The 17,500-nt window shown below is 42.7% G+C and overlaps 1 protein-coding gene across 3 annotated transcripts in view; it reads right to left on the reverse strand.

The window, feature by feature from the left end:
- Window positions 1-17,500, reverse strand: part of LOC110519908 — a 57,498-nt gene that overhangs the window by 9,442 nt on the left and 30,556 nt on the right. For 2 of the 3 annotated variants that reach the window (XM_036939983.1, XM_036939982.1), the window contains exons 4-10: window positions 13,914-13,972; window positions 13,592-13,806; window positions 12,251-12,507; window positions 11,878-12,012; window positions 11,593-11,746; window positions 6,447-6,473; window positions 1,074-1,159 (exon numbers count right to left, since the gene is read on the reverse strand). In XM_036939983.1, the coding sequence (XP_036795878.1) occupies window positions 1,074-1,159; window positions 6,447-6,473; window positions 11,593-11,746; window positions 11,878-12,012; window positions 12,251-12,507; window positions 13,592-13,806; window positions 13,914-13,972 (933 nt within the window). The remainder of the gene's footprint in view (window positions 1-1,073; window positions 1,160-6,446; window positions 6,474-11,592; window positions 11,747-11,877; window positions 12,013-12,250; window positions 12,508-13,591; window positions 13,807-13,913; window positions 13,973-17,500) is intronic. The other variant, XM_036939984.1, reaches the window with a different exon arrangement.

Consider the following 17,500-nt stretch of genomic DNA (forward strand, 5'->3'; position numbering starts at 1 on the left):
CAGACACACAGACACACACAGACACACAGACACACAGACACACAGACACGCAGACACACACAGACACACAGACACACAGACACACACAGACACACAGACACACACAGACACACAGACACACAGACACACAGAGACACACAGACACACACAGACACACAGACACACACAGACACACAGACACACACAGACACACAGACACACAGACACACAGAGACACACAGACACACACAGACACACAGACACACACAGACACACAGACACACAGACACACAGACACACAGACACACACAGACACACATACACACAGACACACACAGACACACAGACACACACAGACACACAGACACACACAGACACACATACACACAGACACACACAGACACACAGACACACACAGACACACAGACACACACAGACACACAGACACACACAGACACACAGACACACAGACACACAGACACACACAGACACACAGAGACACACAGACACACACAGACACACAGACACACACAGACACACAGACACACACAGACACACAGAGACACACAGACACACACAGACACACAGACACACACAGACACACAGACACACAGACACACAGACACACACAGACACACAGACACACAGACACACAGACACACACAGACACACACAGACACACAGACACACACAGACACACAGACACACACAGACACACAGACACACAGACACACACAGACACACAGACACACACAGACACACAGACACACACAGACACACAGACACACACAGACACACAGACACACAGACACACAGACACACACAGACACAGACACAATGGAACACATTTAAAATGTTCTAAATAAAACAGAAAGTCAAAGTTCCAAGAAATATAACATTTCCAACAGTTTTCTAATTACATTATGATTTCTAAAACATATATATAATGTTTTATATATTTATAGAGAGGAGCAGCAGTCAGACAGAGTAAATGTCCAATGAGGACAAAACAAAAAAACAAAAAATGTAAATATAATAATAAAATAGAGATGATAATATATTCATATTAACAACTGTAACAGTGATTGAATTACCATTGAGGTGGGGGGCAGAGTGGACTGTTGAGGGGGGTGGGTTGAAATGTCCATAAGGGGAGCAGCAGGTTCATGCAGTTTGGATGCTGGAATTATTTTGGAGTGGAAGAATGGTTAATGGGATATATATGTTTAAATGAATGATTAGAATATTCCACCCTGAAACCATATAATTGTATGAAATTGATGAGAATCATGAAATTATTCTAATGATGTGTGTAGTTTTAGTCAGTAAAATGATATATCTGTGAGTGTAGTTTTAGTCAGAATTAGGGTAAAACAATATATCTGGACAATATGTCTTTATAGTATCTTAAAACACAGACTGTCTGAGCCAAATTCGGTGCCGACCTGACTAGAGATTTGGGAGAGGACATGGAGTACGTCTCAAGGTCTCGAGGTCTCCCTAATCTCTGTCGGCTGTTTGTGTGTGAAAGAATGTGCGTAAGGAGTCTGTTTGTGTGTGTGTGTATGTATGTGCGTAGGATACCTTCTGTTTGTGTGGAAGTATGTGTGTAGGATATCTATTGGTTGTGTGGAAGTATGTGTGTAGGATATCTACTGGTTGTTTGGAAGTATGTGTGTAGGATATCTACTGGTTGTGTGGAAGTATGTGTGTAGGATATCTACTGGTTGTTTGGAAGTATGTGTGTAGGATACCTACTGGTTGTGTGGAAGTATGTGTGTAGGATATCTACTGGTTGTTTGGAAGTATGTGTGTAGGATATCTACTGATTGTGTGGAAGTATGTGTGTAGGATACCTTCTGTTTGTGTGGAAGTATGTGTGTAGGATATCTATTGGTTGTGTGGAAGTATGTGTGTAGGATACCTACTGGTTGTTTGGAAGTATGTGTGTAGGATATCTACTGGTTGTGTGGAAGTATGTGTGTAGGATATCTACTGGTTGTGTGGAAGTATGTGCGTAGGATATCTACTGGTTGTGTGGAAGTATGTGCGTAGGATATCTACTGGTTGTGTGGAAGTATGTGTGTAGGATATCTACTGGTTGTGTGGAAGTATGTGTGTAGGATATCTACCGGTTGTTTGGAAGTATGTGTGTAGGATATCTACTGGTTGTTTGGAAGTATGTGTGTAGGAAACCTACTGGTTGTGTGGAAGTATGTGTGTAGGATACCTACTGATTGTGTGGAAGTATGTGTGTAGGATATCTATTGGTTGTGTGGAAGTATGTGTGTAGGATATCTACTGATTGTGTGGAAGTATGTGTGTAGAATATCTACTGGTTGTGTGGAAGTATGTGTGTAGGATACCTACTGGTTGTGTGGAAGTATGTGTGTAGGATACCTACTGATTGTGTGGAAGTATGTGTGTAGGATACCTACTGATTGTGTGGAAGTATGTGTGTAGGATATCTACTGGTTGTGTGGAAGTATGTGTGTAGGATACCTACTGATTGTGTGGAAGTATGTGTGTAGGATATCTACTGATTGTGTGGAAGTATGTGTGTAGGATATCTACTGGTTGTGTGGAAGTATGTGCGTAGGATATCTACTGGTTGTGTGTAGGATATCTATTGGTTGTGTGGAAGTATGTGTGTAGGATATCTACTGATTGTGTGGAAGTATGTGTGTAGGATATCTACTGATTGTGTGGAAGTATGTGTGTAGGATATCTATTGGTTGTGTGGAAGTATGTGTGTAGGATATCTACTGGTTGTGTGGAAGTATGTGTGTAGGATATCTCCTGGTTGTGTGGAAGTATGTGCGCAGCTATAAAATGGATGTCTTTGTATTCTTGACTATAGAACGTTCTTTGAATAAACTCTACTAACCTTTTGCATAAGCTGAGTCTTTGACTAATTATTATTATACCCACGGTCTTACAAACCTCGGGGATTGGTCAGAGCTATTGATTGTCAGTTATTATTATTGGGATTGGAAATTCTCATGACAAGAACATGTCTACTTTTTGAACAACAGCAGGTTTTCATCAAGGATCTCTCTGTACTTTGCTCCGTATGACTAATTGTGTTCATTCTAATTACATTAAAATGTCATTCATTTTTACAGTTCAAATCATGTTATTATTACAGTGCATTCGGGAAATATTCAGACGCCTTGACTTTTTCCACATTTTGTTACGTTACAGCCTGTCACGGTAACCCGGTAGCCTGGGTAGCCTGGGTTTCACTGTGTGTTTGTGGGTGATTGTTCCTGTCTATGTGTTTTTTCACCAGATAGGCTGTTTAGGTTTTCGTTACGTTTTGTTTTGTAGTATTGTATTGGAGATTCGTGATTCGTATTATTAATAAACATGGATCGTAAACCACATGCTGCATTTTGGTCCGACTCTCCTTCGTATGAAGACGAAACTCGTTACACAGCCTTATTCTAAAATTGATTAAATTGTCCCCCCACCCCAATAATCTACACACAATACCCCATTGTCACTGTCGTCTGAATGAATGGACCAAGGCGCAGCGTACTTAGAGTTCCACATGTTTAATAAATATGAAACTCACCAACAACAATACAGAAGAAAACGAAATGTGACGTTCTGGGCTGCTCACAGGCAGCTACAAAAAAACAAGATCCCACAAACAACAGTTGGGAAAAGGCTGCCTAAATATGATCCCCAATCATCCTCTGATTTGGAACCATATCAGGCCAACATAGAAGTACAAAAAAACTAGAGTACCCACCCTAGTCACACCCTGACCTAACCAAAATAGAGAATAAAAAGGTTCTCTAAGGTCAGGGCGTGACAGTACCCCCCCAAAGGTGCGGACTCCGGACGCAAAACCTGACTCTATGGGGGAGGGTCACGGTGGGCTTCTAGCCTCGGTGGCTGCCCCGGTTCGGGATGTAAACCCCGCTCCGCTCGCGGATCCCTCCGCTTCCGTGGAACCGGACCGTGGACCGTCGCCGGAGGCTCCAGACCGTGGATCGTCGCCAGGGGAATCGGAGCGCCGACCATCGCCGGGGGAATCGGACCGCCGACCGTCGCCGGAGGCTCGGGACCGCCGACCATCGCCGGGGGAATCGGACCGCAGGCCGTCGCTGGAGGCTCGGGTGCGTGGAGCTGGCACAGGATGTACCGGGCTGGGGAGACGCACAGGATATATTTGACCGTGGAGGCGCACTGGAAGTCTGTAGCGTAGGCCTGGCACAACGCGTCCTGGACAGATAACAACCTTCGCACGGTAAATGTTGGGAGCTGGCACAGGGCGTCCTGGGCTGTGGAGGCGCACTGGAGACACGGTGCGTAGAACTGGCACACATTGTACCGGAACGGTGACACACCTCAGGGCAAGTGCGTGGAGGAGACACAGGACGTACCGGACTGGGGAGGCGCCCTGGAGGCCAGATGTGTGAAACTGGTGCATATGACACCGGACTGATATCACGCTCCTCAGCACGCCCGCTCTGCAGCACTCTCAACGCCAACACCTCTCTCCGGAATCTTTTGTCGAGTTCCTCACTCGACTCCCTGACTGGCTCTGGTTCACCCCTCGGCTCCGCCGACCACTCCGTTTTCCTCCCCCCCCCCCCCCCCCCCAAAAAAAATGTTTTTTTCAGGCTGTCCTTTGGGCTCGCGTCGTGGCCGCGAACCCTGGCGTCGTCGTTGTTCCTCCTTCGCTGCTTCCGCCTGTTTCCATGGCAGGCTTTTGTCTCCTGCCATGATTTCGTCCCACGTCCAGGATGTCCTCTACTCCTGGCTTTCCACCCAGGCCCAGGATCCCTGCTCCTCCTGGGCACGTTGCTTGGTCCGTGGGTGGTGGGATCTTCTGTCACGGTCGTCTGAATGGATGGACCAAGGCGCAGCGTACTTAGAGTTCCACATGTTTAATAAACATGAAACTCACCAATAACAATAGAGAAGAAAACGAAATGTGATGTTCTGGGCTGCTCACAGGCAGCTACACAAAAACAAGATCCCACAAACAACAGTTGGGAAAAGGCTGCCTAAATATGATCCCCAATCAGAGACAACGATAGACAGTTGCCTGTGATTGAGAACCATACCAGGCCAACATAGAAATACAAAAAATAGGGTACCCACACTAGTCACACCCTGACCTGACCAAAATAGAGAATAAAAAGGCTCTAAGGTCAGGGCGTGACACCCATAATGAAAAAGCAAAAAACAGTATTTTTTTTACATTCTTGCAAATTAATTTAAAATGAAATATCACATTTGCATAAGTATTCCGACAATGACTCAGTACTTTGTTGAAGCACCTTTGGCAGCGATTACAGCATTGAGTCTTCTTTGGTATAACGCTACAAGCTTGGCACACCTGTATTTGAGGAGTTTCTCACATTCTTCTCTGCAGATCCTCTCAAGCTCTGTCAGGTTGGATGGGAAGCTTCGCTGCACAGCTATTTTCAGGTCTCTCTAGAGATGTTAGATCGGGTTTAAGTCCGGTTTCAAGGACATTCAGGGAAGCCACTCCTGCATTGTCTTGGCTGTGTGTTTAGGGTTGTTGTCCGGTTGGAAGGTGAACCTTCACCCCAGTCTGAGGTCCTGAGCGCTCTGGAGCAGGTTTTCATCAAGGATCTCTCTGTACTTTGCTCCGTTCATCTTTCCCTCGATCCTGACTAGTCTCCCAGTTCCTGCCGCTAAAAAAATATCCCCACAGCATGATGCCGCCACCACCATGCTTCACCATAGGGAATGTGTCAGGTTGCCTCCAGACATGACGCTTGGCATTCAGGCCAAGGAGTTAAATCTTAATTTCATCAGACCCATTGAATCTTCTTTATCATGGTCTGAGAGTCCTTTATGTGCCTTTTAGCAAACTCCAAGCAGGCTGTCATGTGCCATTTACTGATTGAGGCCACTGTGTTCTTGGGGACCTTCAATGCTGCAGAAATGCCTCCACACAATCCTGTCTCGGGGCTCTACGGACAATTCCTTTGACCTTGGTTTTTGCTCTGACATGCACTGTCAACTGTGGGACCTTACATAGACAGTTGTGTGCCTTTCCAAATGATGTCCAATCAACTGAATATACCACAGGTGGCCTCCAATCAAGTAGCAGAGACATCTCAAGGACGTACCTGACACACACGAGTCTCAAAGCAAACAAGGTATTTCATTTGTTTGGGGGGCTGTAACGTAGCAAAATGTTTGTGATGATGCCATCTTGCTGAGATTGTAATTGAATTTGAAAAGAAGTGGACGGCACTTAACCACAGGAGTCGACCGAACAATTAAATCATAATTGAAAAGGCAAAGGTGCAACACTCGCTCAGCATTAAGTAACTAATTAGTGACTGTTTTCTTGCGCTTATCAATAGGATTCTAAAAAGCTGCATTATTGTGTTTACTGCAAAAATCTGCTATTAGGGAACTCTGTCCTCTATCACAATTAAATCTCTTGTGAGAAGACAGGAAATTATATTTACCTGCTCTAGCGCCATCTGGAGGTGTAACTGTGGATGAAAAGATACCTTGATTACGTATGCTCCTGGAGACATTTTGTCACTTGAAAGACCACCCGTTTCATTAAGAAGTGGGCATATACAGTAGTATTTAAAGTGAGCTAGGTTACACTGCAGGCAAGATCCAATGCTGCTACTACTACTTATTTTACTACTGCTAATCCTGCTACTACTAAACTCAGCAAAAAAAGAAAAGTCCATTTTTCAGGACCCTCTTTCAAAGATAATTCAAAAATACTTCACAGATCTTCATTGTAAAGGGTTTAAACACTGTTTCTCATGCTTGTTCAATGAACCATAAACAATGAATGAACATGCACCTGTGGAACTGTTAAGACACTAACAGTTTACAGATGGTAGGCAATTAAGGTCACAGTTTTGAAAGCTTAGGACACTAAAGAGGTCTTTCTACTGACTCTAAAAAACACCAAAAGAAAGATCCCCAGGGTCCCTGCATATCTGCATGTACGTGCTTTATACATGCAGCAAGGAGGCATGAGGACTGCAGATGTGGCCAGGGCAATACATTGCAATGTCCGTACTGTGAGACGCCTAAGACAGCGCTACAGGGAGACAGGACGGACAGCTGATCGTCCTCGCAGTGGCAGACCACGTGTAACAACACCTGCACAGGATCGGTACATCCGAACATCACATCTGCGGGACAGGTACAGGATGGCAACCACAACTGCCCGAGTTACACCAGGAACGCACAATCCCTCCATCAGTGCTGAAACTGTCCGCAATAGGCTGAGTTAGGCTGAACTGAGAACTTGTAGGCCTGTTGTAAAGCAGGTCCTCACCAGACATCACCGGCAACAACGTTGCCTATGCACACAAACCCACCTACGCTGGACCAGACAGGACTGGCAAAAAAGTGCTCTTCACTGACGAGTCGCGGTTTTGTCTCACCAGGGGTGATGGTCGGATTCACGTTTATCGTTGAAGGAATGAGCATTACACCAAGGCCTGTACTCTGGAGCGGGATCGATTTACAGGGTTGACATCCTCCTCCCTTGACATCCTCCTCCCTCATGTGGTACCCTTCCTGCAGGCTCATCCTGACATGACCCTCCAGCACGGCAATGCCACCAGCCATACTGCTCGTTCTGTGTGTGATTTCCTACAAGACAGGAATGTCAGTGTTCTGCCATGGCCAGCGAAGAGCCTCAATCCCAATCCCAATGAGCACGTCTGGGACCTGTTGTATTGGAGGGTGAGGGCAAGGGCCATTCCCCCCTGAAATGTCTGGGGACTTGCAGGTGCCTTGGTGGAAGAATGGGGTAACATCTCACAGCAAGAACTGCAAATCTGGTGCAGTCCATGAGGAAGCGATGCACTGCAGTACTTAATGCAGCTGGTGGCCACACCAGATACTGACTGTTACTTTTGATTTTGACTCCCCCCCCTTTGTTCAGGGACACATTATTCAATTTCTGACAGTTACATGTCTGTGGAACTTGTTCAGTTTATGTCTCAGTTTATGTCTCAATCTTGTTATGTTCATAAAAATATTTACATACATGAAGGGAACATTTTAACATTTGCAGTATGGTTGGTGAGAAACTCCATATTGCAAATGTACGGTCCCTTACCTTAAAATTGTGTCATAGTGGTTGTTTTGAAGGGTTAAAAAGGTCAGATCTTTTCAATCTTTTCATATGTGTGATTAGGAAACCCTCATGAACTGTAAATCAGTCATTTCTCCCAACAGATGTCAAAGAAACGCTCTCTCACACATACACACACACACACACAGCAAGGATGGAGTGACAAAGTGCGGTGCTTAAAGACACTCAGAGCCTGCAATGGCATTACCATAATCTCTAGGCTGTGCCGAGTTCAACGAGTTCAACGAGATGCCCCGCTTGACTATAGCTCGCTCGGTCTGAGTGCAGCGACCGTGAAAAAAATGTCAGGTGCTTTTGGGTGACAGTGGGAGAATCGTTAGGGTGAGAAGCACAATTCTACCTCAGGAACGTTCCTGAGGTCCTGACGATCTGTGCAAGCCTAACCTTGACCATGTGGCATTAACCCTTTACAGTAAAAACTGGGTTTTTTCATCTCAGATTACAATGACATCTCTCCCCATAGGAATACATTATCTGCTCCCCTAAATTCAATCTGAAGCTGATGTGGGTTAATAATGCCCATATGAACCTGTCTTCGATGACAATCCATCAAGCCACTATGAGGTCTACCTGTGTCAATTCTAAGCTGCTGGGAGCAACCGGAAGTGGTTAAAATCACCCTAAAAGTGTTTTTCCATTCCCCAACCAGCAGTTTGTGATAAATAGTGCATTGAACCCTGTGTAAATCGGTCAGTTCTTAACGTAAACACTTAAAACCCAGGATTCTATAAAAGCATACCCCAATCAGGATATGTGTTTACTTTTAGCTTCTTGTGCCAACCGGAAGTGCCATAATTGGGGTCAAAGTGGCTGTTTCGAAGGGTTAAAAAAGTCACATCTTTCCAAAACTTCATATGTGTGATTAGGCAACCCTCATGAACTGTAAATCAGTCATGTCTCCCATCAGATTTCCAAGAAAAACTCACACACACACACACAGCAAGAATGGAGTAACACAGTGTGGGGCTTAGAGACACAAAAGCAATAGTTACTTTTGTTCAAACTATCAAAGAACCGTTAGACCTAGAGCTCTGAAACTTTAGAAACCTGTTATAGAGCTCAGGTTGATAGTGCACGGTGAGTTGTGGCTCTAGAAGGTTCTCAGACTGAGAAACAGCCTCGTACATTTTCAATAACTTCAATTAATTTTGACCATCACGGAAATGACGATATTTAGAAAGGTCCCAGAGTCGCAAGACTAGGTGCATAGAGACGGACCCCAACGTTTCTGTCCGATAGCTCATTCAAGGACCCTGTAGCAACGCCCAGAAAAAGTGGATTTTCAGCACCAATTAAGGTCGCTGCTCAGGCTCCAAATGACCTATCGAGCCGAAACTTGGGATTCGAGGTCGCCTCAGCTAGGCCTACACATAATGTCAGAACTGGACCCGCAGCTAGATAGTAACTACGTGTTATATGTTTTTATTATGGTTTAAACAGAAGGCGCTGTGAATTTTGGGCCTGCTCTGAAATATGTGATAATTGGCTTCTAAACGAGTTGGAAAAAGTGGGTGTCAGTTTGTATCAGTTTGGTGTCAGAAAGATATCTAATTGACTGATGGACACTGACATGCTGGTTGACTTTTGTACATTTGCAATATGTTTAAACAGTGAGGTACCATCACCAAAATGACAATCTGAAATCAACACCAACGAGCGATGGAGAGGACATAGAATCCCTGCCCGGCCATCCAGTCAATTTCACATTCCTGCAGTTTTTTTGAGCATGTCAAATTTGTGATGGTAAATGCCCATTAAAACATATTTCAAATGGACAGCCGTGCGCCTGGTGATTGGAACGGGTTACCAGGATAACATTTTTATAATGGTTTTAAATGCCTTTGGGGGTGTGCAAGGGATCCACGGTTGGGTAGGGAACACCCCCCATCCGTCCCAATCCAATAGGGGGTGCTCCTAGTCATTTTGGACATTTTTCAAAAACCGTTAAAAAACGACAGAGTCCCACTTCTCTCATGGCACCATCGAGCGATGGAGAGGAACCATTATCACTGCCTGGCCATCCTGAATTCATCGGGCAAGTCAATTTTGCATTTCTGCAGGAGTTTAGGCTATGTTTCATGTTTTGGGTTACCAGGTACGATTTTCAAAACAGTTTTAAATGCTTTTAGGGGGCATCCAGACTTCCATGCCCGATATGGGAGCACTATACCATGGCCCCAAATCAATGGGGGCCGGCCCGAGTGATTTCTGGAGGTTTTAAAAAATGGATGTCTGTACTCAATATGATTCAACAGTGAAAAAACATCACCAAATGGATATGATGAAATCAACACAATGAGCGATGGAGAGGAACCACTATCACTGCCCGGCCATCCAGAGTTCATCAGGCCAGTCAATGTTGTATTTCTGCAGTATTTTTGAGCATGTCAAATTCGTGATGGTAAATGCCCATTGAAACATATTGCAAATGGACAGCGGTGTACCTGGTGATTGGAATGTGTTACCAGAAGCACAATTTTAAAATGGTGTTTAATGCCTTTAGGGGGAGCAAGGGGTCTACAGTTGGGTAGGGAGCATCCCCCACCCGTGCCCATCCAATAGGGGGTGCCACTTGTCATTTTGTTAGTTTTTTTTTTTTTTTGTTATTTTCGACTTTTGACTTCCTATGAAATCATATTGCAAATGGACAAAACATGTGCCTTATGGACAAGTAAAAAAATAAATAATAATAATAATAAAATTTGACAAAAGTATGTTTATACAGGTCTTATACATGTGTAATTGAAATAAAAATCGAAAGAATTTCGAAAAACGGTCCAGAATGCACTTTTTTAAGGTGGTGACACGTTTTTGAAAAATGTTTCAAATTTTAAAAATTTGACTTGTGTTACATTTGCAATATGAAAAATTACGGTGGAGCGTACTCGCTATCTATTGGATTTTTTGCAGTGTTACACTTGGCATTTGCCATATGATATTTGCAATCAGCTTTGAATGAAACAATGTCCAATTGAGTGGTATTGTACATTGTGTATATGTTTCATATGGTACCAACATGATCCCATTCACTTTTGCCCATTTCAGGGGGGTGATCCCTTACACATGTTAAGTTTGCTGAAAATAAATGCCGTTGACAGTGAGAGGACATTTCTTTTTTTGTTGAGTTTACTACTACTACTACTACTCCTACTACTGCTGCCTGTACTCCTACTGTTCCTACTCCTACTACTACTGCTCCTACTCCTACTCCTACTCTGACTACTGCTCCGACTACTGCTCCGACTACCGCTGCTACTACTACTACTACTGTTACTACTACTGTTACTACTACTACTACTACTGTTACTACTACTGTTACTACTACTACTGCTGCTGCTCCTACTACTTCTTTACTGCTGCTACTACTACTACCATGCCATTATGATGACTGTTACTAATTTAATGTAAAACTTAAATGTAAAATGCTAATATTACTACTAGTTCTATTGTAACTCCTACTCTCTCTGAATTTCAGTTACCTGGTAGTGAAACAAGGCGGTCCCATATACGTTCATTTTCAGGACCGCCATGTTCTTCCAGAAGAAGATTCACTTCTTCAACAACAGTTTTTAAACGCAACTGAAATGTTGGCATGTAGTTTGTATAGGAATCATAATCCACAAACTCTGCATTCTAAAAAAAAAAAGCAGAAGTATCTAGTCAAGCAGAATTGTATGTGATTTCTATATGTTATCAAGGTAGCATCACAAAGTATTGACATGTGTTAACACATTTCCTCTCTCATGTCATATTTATTAGCCTACCTCTGGATCTATGTGATGTTCATCTGTTAGATCGGTGGAGAGGGTGTATTCTTGGTCCCGGGTTAGTCTACAGTTAGGATTTATTTCAATGTAGATTTCTCGGTCTCCATTCCTTGTCCTCCTTGTCTTACACACCTTGAGTGGATTGAAAATGGTTTGGAACACACAGTCATAATGAGGTAGCACTGCCTGAAATATGGAAGCCCAAATGTCACCTTCTGACCTTGAGGATGTCCTCTTGGGTTTGCGAGCGAGACCCCCCACAGTTTTCAATTCCCTGTTTACAGTTACATTATCCCCCAAAAATGCTTCAACAGTGCGAGTTTGATTGAATTCCAACCAAAGACGAGTTTGATAACTCGGATCTACTTACCTCATCAATGTCAACATTTCTGGGCAGCAACAACACACTTAGGGTGGAATTATTGTTATCATCTGGGAGTTTGTAAAATAGTAGCACCAGAGCACGGATAGGAGAGACAGGAGCTTCCTTATCCTTGGTGATGCCATATTTGCTGAATTGAGTGATGTTTAATATGACATGAGTTTCTCTTGTCTCATGGTGATGGAGAAACTCCATACTGTCATCATCAGTCACATGGGCTACAGACAGGAAGTCACATCCACCCTCTAGGAGAGAAAGAGAACATTAGTCTTCTGTTCAGATGACAATGACAACCCAGTAGTGGAGTAGTGATGCTACTGATGGTGATTAAGAATACATAGGCTATTAAGTAATACTTAAGTAGTTTTTGGGGGGACCTGTACTTTACTATTTATATTTTTGAAAACTTTTACTTTTGCTTCACTGCATTCCTAAAGAAAATTATTTTCCCCCGACACCCAAAAGTACTCATTACATTTTGAATGCTTAGCAGGACAGGAAAATGATCTAATTCACACACATATTAATTTAAGAGAACATCCCTACTGCCTCTTATCTGGTGGACTCACTAAACACTCATGCTTAATTTGTAATGATGGCTGAGTGTTGAAGTGTACCCCTGGCCAACTAAATTTAAAAAACTGGAAAATGGTGCCGTCTGGTTTGCTTTATATAAGGAATTTGAAATAATTTGTACTTTTACTTTTGATACTTAAGTTTGCAGTATTTTAGCAATTACATTTAGTTTTGATACTAAAGTATATTTAAAGCCAAATACTTTTAGACTTTTACTTAAGTGGTATTTTACTGGGTGTCTGTCACGACTTCCGCCGAAGTTGGCTCCCCTGCCTGTTCGGGCGGTGCTCGGCGGTCGTCGTCACCGCCCTACTAGCCACTACCGATCCCTTTTTCGTTTGTCTGTTGGTTTTGTCTTATTAGTTTCACCTGTGTGTATTTTAGTTTAATTAGCGTCCTTATATATAGTAGGTTGTCCCGCCCTTGTTTTGTGCAGGATTGTTTTTGTTACTCTGTTGTATGGTGGTTTTCGTGTGGTTATTCTCCGGACTATTTTGGTCCTGTGTTTGGGCTGGTCAATTGTATGCGCCCTGTGTGTTGGCGTGACCGTTTTTGTGCGCCGGAGAATAAATTGACAATCTACTGAACCCTGCTCTCTGCGCCTGATTCCACCCACCACTCCTAGTAAATCGTGACAGTGACGTTCACTTTTACTTGAGTCATTTTCTATTAAGGTATCTTTACTTTTACTTCAGTTTGAAAATTGGGTCCTTTTCCCACCACTGATTACCTCCATGGAAATGTATTACTTACCAGAATGAATCTCACAGTGTGGAAGGTGTAGTTGACTGACAGACCCCTTAAGGCATGTAAACTTGAACAGGGGTCCTGCAGGTCTCTTGCCTCTCTGGGATAGAAGCATCCTGTCCCAGGGGACTGTCATATAGAGCACCTCTGCCTCTCCCTCCATCCTAAACACCAGGCCTGTTATACTGCACTGGAACAGACCTGCATGGGGGCACTGGAAACTGGAGTAAAAAAATGAAGAATTTAATTTTGAGAGATTTCCTGGATTTAAGGTATTGTCCTTCTTTTAAACAAACTACCAACGATAACATTAATTATGTCAAGTTACCGGTACTCTCCCCTGTTGTCCTGATCATGAATTTCAGGTGTAAATTCATCTGGAGAACTCTAAAATGTAGAAACAATAGATAGTGTAATTCAACCGATAGTGTGAAGAATCTGGGTTTTTTCACCATACTACACTACACCCTCTGCTCTACTCTAACCCTGGAAACCCCATCCTGCCTCTCTCACCAGACATTTCTGATCCCCGGCCCCATGGGCACCCTTACATCCCACTTCTTTCCCCAACACAACACATTCCTTTGTCTCATGGCCTTCTGCACACTTCTCACACCTAGGAACCTCCCTCCTACACTCTGTCCATGAGCTTGACACCTGTAACAACGTAATGTATTCGGCACAAAAGCTATCAATATCTCAAATATCCTAACTACACTCTCCTGTTTCTCTACTCACGCCACACTGTCTGCAGGGGTCCACTTTCTCCAAAAATGTCACTCCTGCTGTCACGGACTCATCTTTATCCTGACCATCGATGCAATCCTCGGGCTCTGAGGACTTCAACACACCTACCACCTCTCATAATTCACCTCCAGACCTCGATCCGGTGTACAGCTCACTCTGCTTACACTTTCTACCATTCTTCTTCGACAAACCATATCCCTTTTTTCCACCATCTTCAACCTCCTCTGCCTCTCCTTTTCCCTCCCTTCCTCCTCCGTATTCCAAGAGTACATCTCAATTTGTCACACACACACACACTGTTAGGGAAGATTCAGAATTTGTTGGTAACATATGTAACATGTTTTATATCCCCGAGGAGGGGATGTGAATCTTCACTCGGTGACCGTTCCTATGATCTAGGTAAATAAATCGTGCACGAGGGATCCCCTAAACTTGGGATCTCAGGGAGAACCACACTTCGGGAAACGAAGCAGATGGACCAACCTTTGATCTAAGAGGAAGCGAGCCGAGTGGATACCACATCTCGAACTGAGTTTTTTTTTAAGAAAAAGGTGAGCGAACCACACACAGATTTGAAGTCGAGTTTTTTTTTATTATGCCTGTTACGTATACTCTGAGCGTGAATTCCTTTGTAAGGAAGGCACCTTGGCGGCGTAAGCAGGGCCGAGTCAGAGGAGAGTAATCTGGGGGTTTTGTGGACTCAAAAGATACTCTGCGCTGTCCAGTTGCCAGTGACCAAGAGCCCTCCTGACACTGAATTGATCACAGTGGGGATTTGGTGAAGTCTGTCGGGGTGAGGGGCCAGGGGGTCTGTGTGTTCTAGGTGAAACACGGCACTTGGTGAAGCCCTATTGGAAGAAGGACCTCATTCTGTGCGTCTGTGTGATTTGTCTAAGTGACCCTCAGATGTGGTGAATTCCAATTATTTTAAATGTGCTAGCCAGGTATGCCCTAGGGTTACTCTGTGTGAGTCGGACCGTTCTGTGTGAGCGGGGTAGGTTTACTCTGTGTTAGTCGGACCGTTCTGTGTGAGCGGGGTAGGGTTTACTCTGTGTGGGCAAACCTTTTGATGTTCTGTGTGGACGTCAGAAACGTTCTATGTGAAAAACCTGACCAATCCTGTGTGGATGATCCTGAAAGTGTGTGAGTAACTAAGATTTCTTAAGTTTTATATGGATTCTGTGAATTATTTGAAATTATGATAAATGGTATGTGTGTATAAAGTAATGCTGAGAATCATTAGATACAATTTAAACCACCCATTCGTAGACGTACGTAGGTTTTGAGTTGATATCTTAAATGGATAATTTGATAAAGATGAAGTTTTTAAGCACTATTAAAATAATCTACAAAATCTGGAAATTGAGCTCTAGAAACTGATTAGAGTGTGTCCACTTTTGGTTATTTTACCCTAACGATGTAACTATAGAACGCATATTGGATTATCTCCGTCTGGGTGAAACATTTGAAATTAAACTGCCCTTAAGGTTTGAACATGTTATAATTTTTCTTCCCAGTATAAGAGAAGTTGCGGGATTTATTGAATAAACTGTTTTCCATAAAGTTAAAGAGAATTCGAGGGATGCTCGATGTAATTTATAATGTTGTACAAAGCCTAAGGTTTTCCATCAAACTAATTATCCTTGCGTGATTACTGTGATGTAGTAAAGTAATTGAAAGACGTTGCATAAGTAAACATAATCTAGTTTTATTAAAATGAGCAATAACTGTTTCCTAGTCATTAACTGTCGATTTTATTCTTTGATTGCTAATATGTGTAATTTGGAATTTGAGAATCATAGCTGGAATTTGAGAATCATAGCTGGAATTTGAGAATCATAGCTGGAGTAACGTTTGTACTATTAAAATTGAGCTATTGTTCTTCTGGGAATTACCGATAGTGACGTGTTTTGATGTTACTTTGTAGATGAGGTTTATATCCGGAGAATTTTGGTTACTGGCAATAGCATTTGGTGGTTCAGTGGTAGAATTCTCGGCTGCAACGCGGGAGGCCCGAGTTTCATTCCCAGTCACGGCGCTGGCTGAATTCAGAGTTTTTTATTGTAAATAATCTATTTGTATGTTTTGCCTGGAAAATTATGGTCGCTAGTGTTTGTATAAGAGATAAATTTAACGTTTTCAATAGATTGTTTAGGTTAAATTGATAGGCTAATTCAATTTAAAATAATAACGAAGCGAATTCTGATGCAAGACGATGTCTGTTCACTAAATTATCTGCTGGAATAATGTATTGAGAATTGGGTCGTATTTAAATTACTGTATCAATAGAGAAAACAGTTACCTAAGTTAAAGACACTCTGAATGATAGCGGGGCGAGAATGGCGATAGGAAATTGGTTACCGAAATGTTTTTCATTCTTATAGATTGACTGACGCATGTTATAATAATATAATTTTTGCGCTGTGTGTGTTATTTTTAAAGAAATATGATACATTTCATAAGTGTGGAGAGCAAAGAGAAGAGGAAGTTATAAAGTTGGGGTTTTAATCTTACGATAGAGGTAAGGAAAAACGTTGAAATGATAGGGGTTATATTTTTGCTCACTGGGGGAAAAAGAAATAGGAAAGTTGAGTTGAAAGTATGGAAGAGAGTTAGTTGGCTACTGATTGTCAGGGAAAGTTTCTGGAGGCAGGTAGATTGTTGCAGAATAACGTAAATTTGCGTTATTAGTTTGAATATACAATAACCTTACTCTAATTGTTTTGACCGTTGTTCAGGTACATGTTTGTCTGTATTTCTAGAGGCTGATTCGCTAGGTGGGCATCATAGATTTGTGGGAGACTGGATGTCTGAATCATGAAACATCGTAAGAATAGATTCTGATGGTTATTGATTCTTGTTTTGATTGTTTAAGTAACACCAGTTAATTTGAGCAGGAAAGTTCATGTACTCTAACGTTATGGTATGTTTCCATTATGTGGAACAATGTCAGGTCATTAAAGGTGATTGCTGGATTGAATAGTACGCCAACCAATGCACCAGAAGACTGAATGGGTATGAATGTTGAAAAGCAAGCTTGGGCCAAACTAGTAAAATAGTATGTTAAGTGGGGGAGTATCATATATTTTAATTATAGTGTTGTTACCGCAGTAGTCAAAACAATTTCATATGTTTTGGGAATTAGCTAGGTTGAATTTTGTATTTGAG

This window comes from Oncorhynchus mykiss, chromosome 13, assembly GCF_013265735.2.
Source record: "Oncorhynchus mykiss isolate Arlee chromosome 13, USDA_OmykA_1.1, whole genome shotgun sequence".
Taxonomy (NCBI): Eukaryota; Metazoa; Chordata; class Actinopteri; order Salmoniformes; family Salmonidae; genus Oncorhynchus; species Oncorhynchus mykiss.